This window comes from Triturus cristatus, chromosome 2_1 (assembly GCF_964204655.1).
Source record: "Triturus cristatus chromosome 2_1, aTriCri1.1, whole genome shotgun sequence".
NCBI lineage: Eukaryota > Metazoa > Chordata > Amphibia > Caudata > Salamandridae > Triturus > Triturus cristatus.
This window is the reverse complement of record NC_140581.1, coordinates 660,262,021-660,277,697: the sequence shown is the minus strand read 5'-3', so window position 1 is coordinate 660,277,697 and position 15,677 is coordinate 660,262,021. Positions and strand designations below refer to the sequence as shown.

The 15,677-nt window shown below is 41.8% G+C and overlaps 1 protein-coding gene across 2 annotated transcripts in view; it reads right to left on the bottom strand.

Moving 5' to 3' along the window:
* FER (FER tyrosine kinase) overlaps window positions 1-15,677 on the bottom strand; it is a 1,023,934-nt gene that overhangs the window by 684,565 nt on the left and 323,692 nt on the right. For both annotated transcript variants that reach the window (XM_085632578.1, XM_085632580.1), the window contains exons 8-9: window positions 12,884-13,006; window positions 11,069-11,258 (exon numbers count right to left, since the gene is read on the bottom strand). In XM_085632578.1, the coding sequence (XP_085488704.1) occupies window positions 11,069-11,258; window positions 12,884-13,006 (313 nt within the window). The remainder of the gene's footprint in view (window positions 1-11,068; window positions 11,259-12,883; window positions 13,007-15,677) is intronic.

The following is a 15,677-nucleotide window of genomic DNA, read 5'->3' as shown; positions in this document are numbered from 1 at the left end:
TTTCTTTGAAGCCTATATACTTCAAAGGCTGAAAGTAGTATAAGTTGTGGGGCTCTGACCTCAAAACTTTAGAACACTTCTGGAACTGAGGACTCTGCCAAGAAGAAGAGCTGAACAGCTTTCAGGAGTACTGCCCCTTTGCTATGTGTTGCGTTGCTGGGTTCACCTGCAGTTGCTGCCTCTGTCTGTGGGCAGTGAAAGGACTGGACTTTGCTTTGTATCCTACATTTCAAAGTTCCTCCAAGGGCTTGTGTGTGCTTGCCTCCTGTTGGAAGGTTCAGGGCCATCAAGGACTTCACCTGCAGCATCCCTGAACTCCACTGTTGGGAGTTCTAACCTGCCAAGTGGTGCCAACTCCAGTTCTGGGCCACTGGAGGCGTTTGCTGGGGGTGCTAACCTCAAAAAAAGGATTGCCGATGCAGTGCCTGACGCTGCTGCCTGTACCGACGCTGTGGTCACAGTTCACTGAGTGAGCGCAGCACTGATCTAGACTGCAACACAGCCCCAAAGCCTGCCCCATATTGACTCCAACATCCTCACCGAGGCCACTGCCAACAGCCGGACCGAAGGCACCGCTCGTGGAGTGCACAAACCACTGCCCGTCGACCCCAGAGCCTTCCTCACACCATCACATAGTTGATAACCGGCGTGGATGACTTACTGAAGTCATTGACACCGAACCATCGTACGGAACTGATGCCTTGCCTCCTTTGCACAGCCAGAATTCGACTGTACCAACCAGACACCTCGCCTCCCCTGTGGAAGTAAGGAACAGACGCCGACTCAGCCCATCAACGCCTCACCTCCGTGACGTCATAATTTTCTAAGGTACTGTTTTAGAGGTCCGTGTGACTCTGTGTCCGGCCCACGCACCTCGCGGTCAGCCCTGACTGGGGATTTGTACCTGTCACTATGTTGAGATAGTTCCGGTTGGATCTATTGTCTTCAAGAGCTATATTTTTGCAGTAAACCTTTTAAACGAGATATTTTGAGTTAGGTTTGTTGGATTTTTGTCATTTTGGTCTTGTTTGGTTTAGATAAAAAAACTATTTTTCTAAACCAGTAAGGTGTTCATTTGTAATGTTTTCACTGTGTTACTGTGTGTTATGTACAAATACTTTACACATTGTCTCCGAGATAAGCCTGATTGCTCATGCCTTTTTTTTTTTTCTTTTTTTTTTTTAAAATCTCTTTATTAAGGTCAGGACAAGAGATCAAATCAACAATTCATTTGAAAATACAAAATAATTTATACATTATCATATCAGTATATCTTAGAGAGCAGGGATATAGGTGTCATAATTAAGTTGTATAGGCACAGAGTTTGTATAATTATTGGTTGCAGGTACAACATACACGATAGAAGAGGAAGAAAAAAAGACAATGAAAAGAAAAAAAAAAAAGGGGGGGAGAGGGAGAGATATCCCTTTCTATCTCGATCAAATAAAAGTAGGCCCCCAGATTCTGTCCATCTTCTGAAGAGATTTAACTCCTCTGGTTTTAGCTAGAGAGGATTCCATAGTATAAATTTCTCTGACAAGAGTCCACCATTCCATCACGTGTGGAGGATTGCTTGCAGTCCAAGCTCGAGCTAGAATCAATCTAGCACAGCTTATTAAAATATTAAAGAGATCTGATTGTGGATCTGCTTGTACATTGTTAGAGATCTGAAAGCCAAACAATACATTGATTATGTTAAGTGTTATTGATCTAGACATGATCAGGGCAATCCCTTGTTCTACATTAAACCAGAATTCCATAAGTCGGGGGCATGTAAACAGCATATGTTCCAAACTTGCAGCTAAGAGATCGCATTTAGGACATCTAATCCGCAGATTACCAATACTATTGCTATACCGCTTAAAAAGTCTTTCGGGAGTATAATATAACTGGCAAATAGTTTTATAATGCTGTAGCCTCAAGCTAGAAGAGTGTATTATGCGATTTATATTACAGAAAGCAGAGGAGATCTGGTTAGCAGTGATATTAAGGCCTAATCGGATACTCCATTTCGCCGCAATTTTCCCACAGTCATCCACTTTATATGAGTTTAAGACACCGTATCCAAAGCTGATAAGTGATCTTTCTTTGCTGGAATAGAAGCATGTCCAAATATCAGAGTCGGAGATATTTAAGATCTTCATTTTACGTATAAAATAGTCATGGATCTGTATATATTTGAAACGTGAATTTTCGGGTAGTTTGTATAGTATTCTAAGTGTCTCAAAGGTCAAAAAGCCTTCATTACCATATAAGTCTCCGAGTGTTTCTATTCCAGCATTTACCCAAATTTTAAATGACCCATCATGAAATATTCCTGGGAGACCTGGGTTCGCCCATAAAGATAAGTGAGGGTGATAGAGCGTCGTGTTACATTTAGTCAAAATTGATTGCCAAATTTTAAAACTGTCTTTGACAGTCTTGAATTTAACTCGTTTAAAATAGTTGGGATCGTTCATTTTTGCTAAAAGCATGTTAGAGTCCTCACCCGTCGAGAGTTGATAACAAAAGCATGTATTCTTGTTACGGATAAACAAACTTCGAAGACGACTAAAAAAAGCTGAAAAGAAATATAATCTGAAATCAGGAAAATTGAGGCCGCCTTGATTATAAGGCAGTTTAAGCAGATTGATTGATCTTCTAGCCTTTTTGTATCCCCATATATAATTACCGAGAATCCCATCTAGTCGTTTGAAATAAGAATTAGGGACCAAAAGTGGTATAGACCTAAATAAATATAAAAATTTGGGTAATATGCTCATTTTAATTAAATTGATTCGACCTATAATGCTAAGAGGAACCTTATGCCATTTTTTTAATATTAAAGCCGTTTCTTTGAGAAGGTCCTCATAGTTAAGAGTAATTATGTCACTAATATTAGAGGAAATTTTAACACCAAGATAGGTAGCTATTCGGCATGTACCTGAAATCGGAGCGAGGGGCTGGTAATTAAGAATAACTTGTGTCTTGTGTGAATTAAGTTTGTAACCAGAGACAGACCCAAATTTATTAGCCTCCTCAGTGATACCCAATATAGCTTCCGGCACATTAGTAGAATATATCGCTATATCATCGGCATATGCCGCAATTTTTAACAAAGTCTGTCCATATTCAAAAGGGTTAATTTTGGGATGAACTTGTAGAGCAGCTAGAAAGGGTTCCAAAGATAACGCGAATAGTAAGGGCGATAATGGGCACCCTTGCCGTGTTCCACGTGAAATTGGAAAGCTAAGCGAGGTTAACCCGGCATAGCTAAGCTTAGCTTTTGGTAAATCATATAAAGACTGTACCCATTTAAGGTATTGGTCATTAAAACCCATAGTAGTCAGTGTAGCCCAGAGGTAGTCCCACCCGACTCGGTCAAACGCCTTTTCGGCGTCCAAAAGTATCATACCGAGTGGGGTGAGACCAATCCCAGCCACGTCGAATGCCGTAATAGCCGTATTGATATGGGAAGTAGTATCTCTTCCCATAACAAAGCCATGTTGATGAGGGGTCACAAAATAAGGTATTAATGGAGCTAATCGCGTGGCCAACACCTTAGCGAAGATTTTAGCGTCTGAATTGATAAGTGAGATGGGTCGGTATGACCCACATTGGTCTCCTGGTTTACCTTTTTTTAAAAAAAAAAACAATCCTAGTTGAGTTCCAGGATTCAGGTGCTTTTCCGGTAATTCCTATATTATTTATCTCAATAGATAATACAGGTATAAGTTCCTCTGAGCATAGTTTATAAATTTCAAGTGGGATAGTATCCTCACCAGTAGCTTTACCCGAGGGGAGCGCATTAATAGCCGATCTTATCTCTGACTCGGTAATGTTAGCAGAAAGCAGCTCGAATCCTTCAATCTGTTGATCTTTTACTAGATTGGTGTCTAAATATTCTTGGATCCGATTCTTAGCCGAATGTTCCTCTGGGGTGTATAGTGCTCTATAGAATATAGCAAATTGCTCCAGAATCTGTTCTGGTTGAGTATAAACTATAAACTATATTGTTTGGACCTTTAATTTCTTTCACAAGAGTTCTAGACTTATCGTCAGCCACTTTATACGCAAGAATTTTGCCAACCCTATCTCCGCTCTCATATTGAGAAAGGTGGTACTTATGTAAACTTATCGTATTTTTTTTCCATAAGCCTGGTTTTAATGTTGAGCTTAGAGCTAGCTGATTTTTGGCATATATCTGCTAGATTTGGTGAGCCCTGAGTCAAAGCCAGTGAAAGTTGTTTTTCCAATATGCTTACAGTATTAACCATGATGTCCAGGCCAAGTTTATATTTAGAGTTTTGGATTAAGACCTAGTGTTGTGTGAAGCCCCGTATACTCACTTTAACTGTGTCCCAAACTATACTAGGTGTAGCTGAATTAATATTAAACGTTATAAACTCCAGTAGGTGTGCTTTTAGTTATGAAACAAAATCCTTATTAGACAGCAGATGCCGTGGAAATGTAAATGATCTTGGTTTTGGACAGCTCTGTTGGATAGTGAAAGATAATATAATAGGATTATGATCCGAGGCAATTCTCGGGCAGATCTCCATGGAGCTGTTTGCTAATATATTATCTGACACCCAGGCCATGTCAATTCTTGAGCAAAGTTGATGTGGTGCCGAATAGTAAGTAAAACCAGCGGCAGAAGGGTATAGTGTGCGCCACGCATCTTTAATGTTTGTCTGATTGCTCATGCCAAGCTACCAAGACCGTGAGCAGGGGTTATCTGGGATTGTAACTTCCTTATTCTGACTAGAAGGAAGGGTCACTACTTGAACAGGGTGCAAGCTACTGCCAACTAGAGACCTCCATTTCTAACAGTAGCCTAAGGTTCTTTTGAAGTTCTAGGCTCTCCTTATACGTCCTTCTAGGCACAGATCCCTTGGTACCATTCACAACTCCAATGGTTTGGGAGCACGGATTGGATCGAAGACTCAGTTTCTCAGCATGCACCAGGGGGAGTCACAGGCAAGTTCATTTGCGAATAGTCAACCTGTCAAGTATCCAAAAAGTAGGTTTTTCTATAGTTTCCTCTGCTGTTCCTCAAATGGGCAAGAGACAGGGTACACTCTAACACCAACCATGGGCACAGGGCTTGCTGGGTAATATGAGTATGGTCAAGACTCAATCTCATGCACCAACAATGGCATGGCAGGGCAAGTCTTTCGTTGGGGACCAGCTGGGTACTTGAAAAGATATCTCTTTCAGTCCTTTGTGGTCTTGAGCTTAACAGGGAGATATACTACTAGCACTTGGAGCAGTGCTTAATTTGAGCTGGTGCTTTCTGGTGCTCAGCACCGGCACTTAATTAATTTCGGGTGCTCGGCACCAGCACCTAACTGTCAACACCATACTTAGAACATTCCACACATGGTGGCGCTGCTTATCTAATTTAGAGATGAGTAGAACAATGGTAGTTTAGGACTACAATAAACATTAAAATTGCTAATACCTGCCTCCCCAGCCATTCCTTTAGCTTTGGGGACCTGGAATATTCTGAACTGTCAAATTTACATGCGAGAGAGATGGTTAGCAGCTGTTTTGGCAGCTATGTCAAGACAAGGGAGATGGGTGATGCAAGCTGCAGTGGCCTCTTGGCAAGAGCCCTGGCACTTAATATTTTACAAATTAAGCACTAACTTGGAGTCATTCAGAAGTCTTTTGGCAGAATGGGAGTTGGCTCAGCCCCTGGGTTCTCTCTCCATTCACTCAACAGCAGGCTCAGTCCTCTTCATGAAATCCTGGGGTGCAGTCCTTTTTGGGTGCAGCCTCTCTTTGTGTAGTACGACGACTCAGCAGGAGCTGTCCTCCTTCTGTGTTTCATGATTTCAGCAGTCAACTGAGTTCTCTAGGCAGAGTTGCCAATATTATCCTTTATACAAGCGTGTTGGAGGGGAGAACTCACTAGCCAATAGGGCTAACGCTCCTCTGGGAAATCCCACCCACCTGTGTCTGCTTTCTGAGAACCGTGACAACAAATTATCCCAGAGTGCACTATTCAGCCCACTGTCAACATGGCCAGACCCGTCTTTCCCCGTGTGGTGCTCCCTAGCTCATCCAAGAGGAGTGGCTGCCTGAGGACTACAGACCCCCTTCAGGATAACTCCCAATCTAAGAAATGTGCCTCCAGGCTGGCAGGCCAACAAAGGAAACGGAGCAGGCACTGGCACAAGCTCATTGATATCTGTTTCTGCAGGGGCAACCTGCCTTTAAAGTATAATTGGCCCACTGGTCACTCCGATCGCCGTCCTGCTACAGGAGAGGAACACTTCTCCCAGCAGATGGCTCTTTTGTTCTCAATTCCTGAGAACACTTGACACCTAATAAGAGGACACGCCTGGCAGCTGTAAACTGCTGGACCAATCAGAAAATGCTACCACTGTGCTTTAGGCAACTTAGAAAAGTAAAGCTCCTAAATCTACTTTTCTAAAATACTTATGTTAAATCAGAGTTTGGCAAGAAGTTGGATTTAATGTACATATTAATTTGACAAGCTGAAACGCCCTTCTGGCTAGCTCTATTGTAATGTTACACTTTATTAGAATCAATAAAAGTTACCCAATTTTATTCAATGGGACTACCAGATTTCCGACTGGGAAAATCGACTTTGGTTATTTTCCACTACCAGAGCATGTAAAACACTCCTTATACATAGCCTGCTATTTAGACACTTCGGGTAGACTTAGGAGTGACTTACAGGTAATAAATAGGGAGGTTTGGGCCTGTCAAAAGGGTTAATTTGACAGGTCGAATTTGACAGAGCTTCCTTCCACTGCCATGTTCTCATTTGCTACTGCATTGGTGCACACTTTAGTGCACTACCTTTCCACTAGTGACACTTTAACCTGCAGACCCTTGGTACTCTGAGTACCATACACGGGGGACACACAGGCAAGTTAAACTTTCCAATTAGGATATCTTTTTACTTGCGAGCATTCATCTATTTACTTCCCATTTCAGTGGTGGCACAAATATTGCTGCATTCCACAAAAGACACCTTAACTTTCAAGCCCTATGCACTCAGAGTACCTTTTACCAGGGGCGTACAGGTTAATTAGCCGTGCAAATCGGGGATTAGACAATTTGTATCCACTGATATACACTTTTAGTGGTCAGAGAACCTGCACTTGGTGCTAGATGTCAGAGCACCAGTTTGTAGAGTTATTACACCAGTACCTAAGGTCATCAAAAAGTGGTGTCAAAAAGTGGGAGTGAACTTTCAAAAAGCCATTTCACAACAGTAACACTTGTATGCCAAGGGGTGCAAGCAAGGTCAGCATCTTACAGATGAAAATCTGTCGCTGTCGGACACTAATCTTGCCCCCCTTTTGTCACAACTCCTCTTTGAGTGCACCTCGGAAGGGCTAGCTCTAAAGTTCTACCTCTAAACGCCACTCTATAATTCTTTCGTTCAAGGGATGGTTGCCCAGTTCTATTATACAGAACATTTGCACTCACGCATGTGATCACAAAAAACATTGAAACATTAAGACCATAAGGGTAGTGAGGAGTAAATATTCAACACATTAGGAGAGCATCTCCATCGCTCCATCATCTGTCACTGACCACTTATATGACAGTTGTTAGTAAATCGATAACCATGAGTGACCAACATCTCGAGGCATCTATATCGGCCCAGTTCATAAGACAATCATACTTTTTATAGTCTTTGGAGCTCCCTCTTTCCTGTGCAGCTCCATCCCCCTCAAGGTCATCCAGAGATAATGCTGAGTTCGCTTGCAGGGCTCAGATCTTGGGGCCTCGTCTTTCATTACAGTCGCTTTCTGAATTTCTTGGCAGCTTGGGGATCAAGAAATATACGCATCTTTCCTTTCTGCCTTATTTTCAGTCTGGATAGGTATTACAATTACAATAGTGAAATCAGGAAAGTTTGAGAGGGATATGCATTTGTATGCTTGGGTCTTTTTTCTCTAGCAATACACATCACTGTCCCAGTAGTTCAAGATACATGCAATACAGGCCCGTGGTTGTTGCACCCACTCCATAATGAAGAGAGTCAACAATTGCACAAATTGTTGTGCAACCAACTGTATCAAAGACATCAGTTATGGGCTTTTACACATTGATTTAAATTTTGCCTCTATTTGCAAACTCTGTTTTTCCAATTAAGTGCATTTTCAAGGTGAGCGCGCCGACCAATCTCTGTTTTTTGCGTGGATCACCTCTAGTGCTTACTTCATTCTGAGAAGTGTTTCTCCCCCGGCACTTGAATCATGCTCAATGTCTGAGATACGTCATTGAGTCAAGCCAAGTCCATTCATTCCCTGGTTTGACAAATCTTTCATGATTCAATAGAGTTGTCAAAGTGCCTATTTTGTTTTTTATCTTGCACAAGCCTTTATGAAAATCTAATAAAAGAGCCTTGGCACACCAATCTACTTGGATTTCTTCTTGCCATCACACTAGTCTACTGTTCTAATCTGAAATCTCGAGGTCCTGCGCAGGTGAAAAGACAGTTGTATTGGCTTTTTACCAGCTAACTGTCAATGGCATTGGGGTAACCAACACAAACAATCAGCACAACAATAGGCAGAGGCTGCCTGCCTCCATTTATTGCGTCACACTGCACTTACAAAGCAGGGTGTTAAGTGTAGCCGGCTTCCCTAAAAAGATACCACAGGTGAGCTAAAGTCTAGCACAACAGAACAGTGGTAATGCATGCATCTCAGTAGCTGCAGTGCTCAAAAGCAACATAATAAGACGTCTTTTTCTGTTCAATACCCAATGTTGGGGAGGGAGAAGTGAGCACGCATGCACATTATTCTCACAAATGTTATAATTTTCCCCAAGTTCGTAAAGTGGGCAACAGTGGTTATGTCGTGTAGTTCCTACCAATCCGTAGGACCTGCGCATTGTTTGGGCAACATAAACTAAGGGCTTGGTGTCTAGACTGATTCCTGACACCCCCGCAGGACATGTTAGCCAATAGACCAGCTAGCTCACAGTGCCACCATAAGCTACCCTAAACTTTCAGGGAGTGAATGGTTTCTGGTGACCACTGAACCGGACAACCCTGTCCCCTCAGGGATCGTGGAAACAGAATAGAACCTTTCGCTCAGTCACTCGTGCTCACTTATTCTAGAGGAAAATAAGGGGAATATACAGTGGGACATTTTCAATAAATGTATTTAACCAATGTTATTCTTGCATAAAATATGTGTGCTGCAATGATTAGGAGACAGAAGCAGATAAACGTAATTACAGGCACCAAAAGCGTAAATAGTAGGTACAGTTCTACCATGGTGCTGAAAGCAATGTATATATGCAGGCATATAAAACAAGGTAGTAATTGGGCGTACTCCTACGATGCAAATCCTATTCTAAGTGTACCTAAGCGTGTGTAGGTGCAGATCCAAGAATCCTCCCATCCGATGGGATAGAGTGAAGGACCCCATCTTGGACACAAACTGGACACCACTCACGAGATGCAAGATGGCTGCATGGTGATTTCTCAGCCTGTAAGGATGGTCGGTATCAGCAGAAGTGCCTTCTCTACTAATCTATAGGTATGCTCATATTTTATAACAGAAAAAAGCATTGCGATGTACGTATAGATTAGGGATGTTATGGATATGTAGATAGCCCTAGCTCCCGGGAATGAAGATGGTGATGACATTTGTACATTGTGCAAAATGAGACCTTGTACAAGATGTTCAGGGCTTTGAGAGAATGTTGTGCAAAGCTAGATGTGTAAATAAGCTTAGTTTCAGGGAAACAAATCCAACATTGTCGTGCATGCAAATATGTGCAAAAGGTCACAGCTTAAAATGTTACTTGTGAGGAAAACGTAAGAAATGAGCTGGTTCGTTACATGGGCCTAACTCGGGAATAAAGCAGTTAGTGGTAAGCAATAAGGTAGGCAGATCAGGGTTTCAATGCTTTGCGTTACTTATACCTAGCCCACACCCACTTCACACAGTCCATCTATAGTTATAGCCCTTTTGATCATTATCACAGTGTGGTCCACTGACATCTCACACCCAGGGTATCTGCTGCTCTGGCCAATGCCCTCGCAGCTCAGTGAGCTTATCAGTCCCCCTATTGACAGAGGGATGGGTAGGCTGCGCCCTGCCGTCCCCGCTCTAAATTGTCCGTCAGTGGCGCAGTGAGCCTCAGCTGTGCAGGGCCCACATAGTGGCTCCACCAACGTCAGCTCCGCTCCTGCAGCCACTGGGCTCCGCAGTCCTCTGGTATACCGCAAGCCTTCTGTTATTCCATCATCTGGGTCCAGCACCTTCTACTCTAGTGTCACCAGGGCCCTGAACAGTCCAAACCAACGGCATCACACAAGGCAACAACGCTGTCAGTCCACTGGCCTTAATCAGGCTCAGTGGTGGGCAAAAATATCTACAAGCAAACAGCACAATGGGCCTGAAATGAACTACATTATTTTGGATGCCAGGGGCCAATCTATATAAAGAATTATGATGGATTTTAAGTTGAAGGTCTGTAACCAAATCAGAACTAAATGCTTAAAACATATAAATAGAACAGAAAAATCAAGGAATTGAAACTCCAGGTCAGTCTCAAGACTGTTATATTTTCGTTTGCCAAATCAGTAAAAAAAGGTGGGATGGGACAGATTTTGGAATGACTGAGAACTCTGTGCAATATTACAGTAATGTGCAGGCTGTGCTAACACGGAATTTGAGCAAAGCTGAAACACATTAACAACACACTGCACCAGATCTAGTCTCAAGGTGCTGTTTTCAATCTCAGAAGCCCAGAATAACAAGAGTCAATACTACAGTGTCTGAAGTATGATAAGCACATCTATTGAAAGGATCTTTCCCAAGAGATGGCACTTTACAAGTGATGGATGAAAAGAAAGTATTACCATGCAATTAATGATCCATTATTAAACCACAATAAGGCCTTCCCCTTCTGCAACAGATAAGACAGGTTCACATCAGGGAAACCCAAAACACTTATCTAAGGGTTCCACGCTCCATTTACTCAATTGCCCCAACCAGCAGTCCCTTCCATACAACATTCTTTCAGATGGATCTGACAGAAGACGACAGCTGTGGTACACCTGTATTATGAATGCACTCACCATTGAAGTAACAGATCTGGCATCCTCTTCATAATTCACCACAGGAGGAGAATCATTTGCATCAGTGTCTTGCACCTTGCGTTCAAGGAGCTCTTTCTGGGCAGACAGCTTGGCCTCAGTGCATCTCAGCTGCTGAACAGTCTGGCGGAGTTCCTCCAAAACCTGCTTCTGACTTAGCAAAAGCACAACACTAGAAAATACAAGAACAAACATTGGTTTCTGATCCTTATAAATGAAGATGATTTTCAAGATTCACAATGACTTGCACCGCCTTGATTTGTATTTTTGTTTGGTATGCCATTAGAATTGTGTATTGACATGAGAAGATCCAAATTTATGTAAGTTATTGAAGAAAACAAATTCTATTATAAAAGGAAGCTATACACCCCTTCCAGTATAGAAACAAAAAGTAAGAATGCATGATGATTTAAGGACAGATAATTTGTCTATTAACTGGCTTTAAACATGTAAGTAACTCTGCTGTTTGACTTGATTGTACGGAAAGTTTTTAAATACTAATCCATCCATCCCCCTACATCACCAACAGATTCACCGGAGGTTCACTAGGATTAGGCTTCTAGAACAATAGAGAATAGATTAGCTGGGGTGGCTTTAATAGTGTTCTACTTCAACATGTCATGGAGAAAGCGAACGACACCAGCAACGTGCAGTTGAATTCATATTTCAGCACAAATTACAGTCTATTTAGATCCAATACACTTTTTATTTTTGATGTCCAAAATGTCTCCAATGTAATTTTCCTCATTCAAGACTCTCAAGGACAAGCTGAAGTATAGAAACTCTATCCTGCCTCTAAACTACTTTAGTGGGCGGAATCACTCGCCATCATACCTCCGCTCAACAGGAGTCACAAATGAGCCCTGCCGTCTACAATGCATCTGCAGGTACCGCGCCACATTACGAGAGCAGCTGTTTTTTTGCTGGACACTTCAGTCGAGCCATATATCTATTTCAAATGGCTACCATACTGCTTCTTCCTGTGAATATTCTTAGGCTTGTATATCATTCCACCTATGCCATTCAGCAGCCTACGTAGGACTAGGCCTCTAGCCTCTCCAGCACTACCCTAAAGACTATGCTCCAAGGGACTATCCTTAAGGCCTTCACTACGAATTCCATTCCCATGGGATGTTCCATCTGATTTGCGCTTTACTCAGCAGTTCCAATATCCCTTGGTTTGGAGCTTTTCCTATTAAGAAAGTACCCATCCACTGCTGATACCAAGACTCCCCTGATCCCTTATGTTTTTAGCGCCCTGAGGAAGGTGCATCCTCATCTGTGGGTCATCACCGAAACACACGTCAGCACACACTGTGGAGACCACCAAGATAGAACCACCATATATTACATCTGCTGTACTAATAAATCAACACGTGATTTAGAAGTGTATTTGTTCAGGACACTTACTTCATCAAGTCGTATTTCTATTAAACAGTGGCATTTAGTATAATCATTGTTTGTTACAGAGACTCTCTAAAGATACTGAGACTGATCTACTCCCATATAAGCGGATATCACATTATGAGGCTTTGTTCTGTACACTATAGCGGGATGGTCCTCCCAGATTTCTATGTATCTTTTGTTGTTTTTAGAATGCGTTACCTGTTTGTGGTATGAATGTGGTATGTGTGGAAGTTGGTGATCAGAGTTTGTGTACAGCCGCTTCTTACCCACTCTACTATTATCATATATGATCTTGCCTGCATCATGTAGGGATTGCTCCAACATTAGAAAAGCACTACCATAACCCCTTTACATTACTTGGGCCTCTTGGAATTTAACAAATATGCTTACTCAGACTTTTTTTCACAGGTCTTAGAGGCTTCTTCAATTTTTTTTTCCAGCTCTGTCATAAGCTCTTCTTTGGTCAGAAGGGTTTGCTGAGTCTGAGTCAATTCTTCTGCTGCGGTCTTCAACCTGAAACACATATTTTGACTGACTTGTTCAGACTATGCATGTTGACAACATATAAGAAATACAAATCTGCTTGAGCAGAAATCTAGTCATCCTTGAAATATACACATTATACATGTTTTGATAAAAACATTATTTAAAGCAGAATAACTCTTAAGGACAAAATCTTCACATGATTACTTGCTAACAACATACATTCTAATTTTTTTTACTATGCGTCTGCTTTTTACTCACTTCACATGTCAACTATCAAAATCACAAACAGCACCTCTCTCCTAGGGCTTCAACATCTACATTTCAGTGGACGGAAAGAGACTTAGAGCAGACATTAACTAAAAACATTAGCAGTAAAATCATATTTAAAACATTGCAATGTTAATGTACTAGCTCCTGTCTGAGCAGTTGTGACCCTAATTGCAATAAATAGGAGACCCTACTACATCAAACCTCTAAGAGCAGTCTTCAAATTACCATAATTATTAAATTAGGTCTCTCTTTGCTTTCCTCTACAGATTAAGTCTCCCAAACAAATATGCAGAGCAAATTACATCAAATTCCCAATCTGGGGTCCTAAGAATGCAATAACAGCAGCAAAAAGAGAAAACATGGTAAGGGCACAATACATGAATGAAAAACTGAATGGTGGTGTTTTGTGAAGTGGACAGCTACTCAAAGAGTGTCCTGGCGCAAGGCACAATAATACACACCAAAACACAGAAGCCGTAAATGGTGGAAAAGAAGAGACAATGTTTTCAATTTCCTTCGGAAGACATCCTCCAGGGGAAGCATCCGAAGATTACGCAGAAGCCGATCCCAAGCTTTGGCTGTTAAAAACAAATAATATTTGCCTCCCTTCCTCAAAAGCTGAATCCAAGGCACTACCAACAAAGCGGCAGATGCAGAACACAGCACTCTAGAGGGGCAGGAGAACAGGAACCTACGTGTGAAATAGTCTGGACTGACCTCAAACACAGCCCAATGAACCAACAAAATTAATTTGAATAATATCTGTTTACTAATAGGCAGCCAATGTAAGGAATTTAAAATAGGAGGTGTAGATGTCCGACTAGGCAGATGCAGAATGAGCAGGGCAGCAGCCTTCTGAACCACCTGAAGAGAACCTAGCAGTGCTTCAGACACCACAAGATAAAAGGCATTGGAGTAGTCCCGCCACAATGTAATTAGCGCATGGATCACAGTCCTCCTACAATGCAGAGGAAGGCGATACAAGAATCTTCTAACAGTACAGAACAACCCAAAACACTGACCCGCCAACGCAGAAATCTGGAGAACGACAGAAAAATAAGAATACCTCTTAGGAACAGCTACATTCAAAACTGGCCACAATGCAGATGTCCAGCTTATAACTGAAACCGGTTTCTCAGATTGGTCTCCCACCAATCCTGACCAACGAGTATATCTGATGGATTCATTATCCTGCTGTAAAGAAGAAGACCCAAAGAAGCCCAAAGAGAGGAATAGTTGTGCTGTATAGAGACATTTGACACTAACAAAATTTGAAGATTTAATTTTATCCTCGAACAATATTGTTCTTTTTTTACACCAACTATATCGACAACCATGACCAAATCTCAACTTCAAGTTAAACACTCGATCAGACTAAAATAAAACTTAACTATAAAAAAATACCAATATCTTTAATTTGTATTAGGAAAAAAAGCGAATTATATAGTAATATATATTTGTAAATCATACAGACTAATTCAATAAGCGACCAACTAAATCTCTCCAAAGCAAACATACTGTAGCTAATAACTTAACATGAAAATACATTGACGACCTCAAACCCTGGTATTATCAAACAATCTTGAATAACTGAACATGCAAAGTGACCATGCCTTCTTTTTTTTTCATAACGTTGTATTTGTCTTTGAAAGTTTTTACATAAGTTTGTCCAACATGCAAACATTGTAGTGGTACCTGGTTTCCCCTCTCGGTACTCTCCCTATTACCTGGTGGTTTTAGTGTTCACATTTGTGCAGCTTTAGGCAAGATAAATGTCTCTTTACTGGAACGTCATACCCGGGTGGTTTGGTTCCTGGTATGCTTCTACATGGATGGATTTAACCGTTCCTGGTTTCCCTAGCGTAGCATACATTTATTTCACATTCCCAGTCTTGCAGTCGTGGGTATACTGCTGCTCCCAATTTCTGTGCAATTTCCCGTTTCCCCAGCACGAATCAGAGGTTACCCAAGGATTTCTTGTAGGATGTAAAATCTGAGTCCCCCCATATCCCTAACAGTATCAGTGTGGCGTAGTTTTCGAAGAGTGTCCCTATAGCTTCTTCAAGTCCGGTTTTTACCCTGTCCCAGAATAGTTGGATCATGGGGAAATCCCACAATGTGTGGAATAAGGAGCCCTGCTGTCTGCAGGCTCGCAGGTAGGTATCGTCTGAGATTTTTGCCTATTTTATGTAAGAGTACCCTGGTGTAGTATATGCTTTGTAGTACTTTAAGCTGGATCAGACAAAACCGTGACTTTAGTGCTACTTCCCAGGGGAAATTGCAGTGCCTCCCTCCTGTCATCAACGTCCAGTTCCCTTATATTGGCTTGTCATTTTCACCTTAGATGAGTTAATTCACCCTGTGAGTTTTTAATGAGCGATTTGCATGTTAAGGAAATTGCCTTGGCTGTCATTTGGCCATCTAGTAG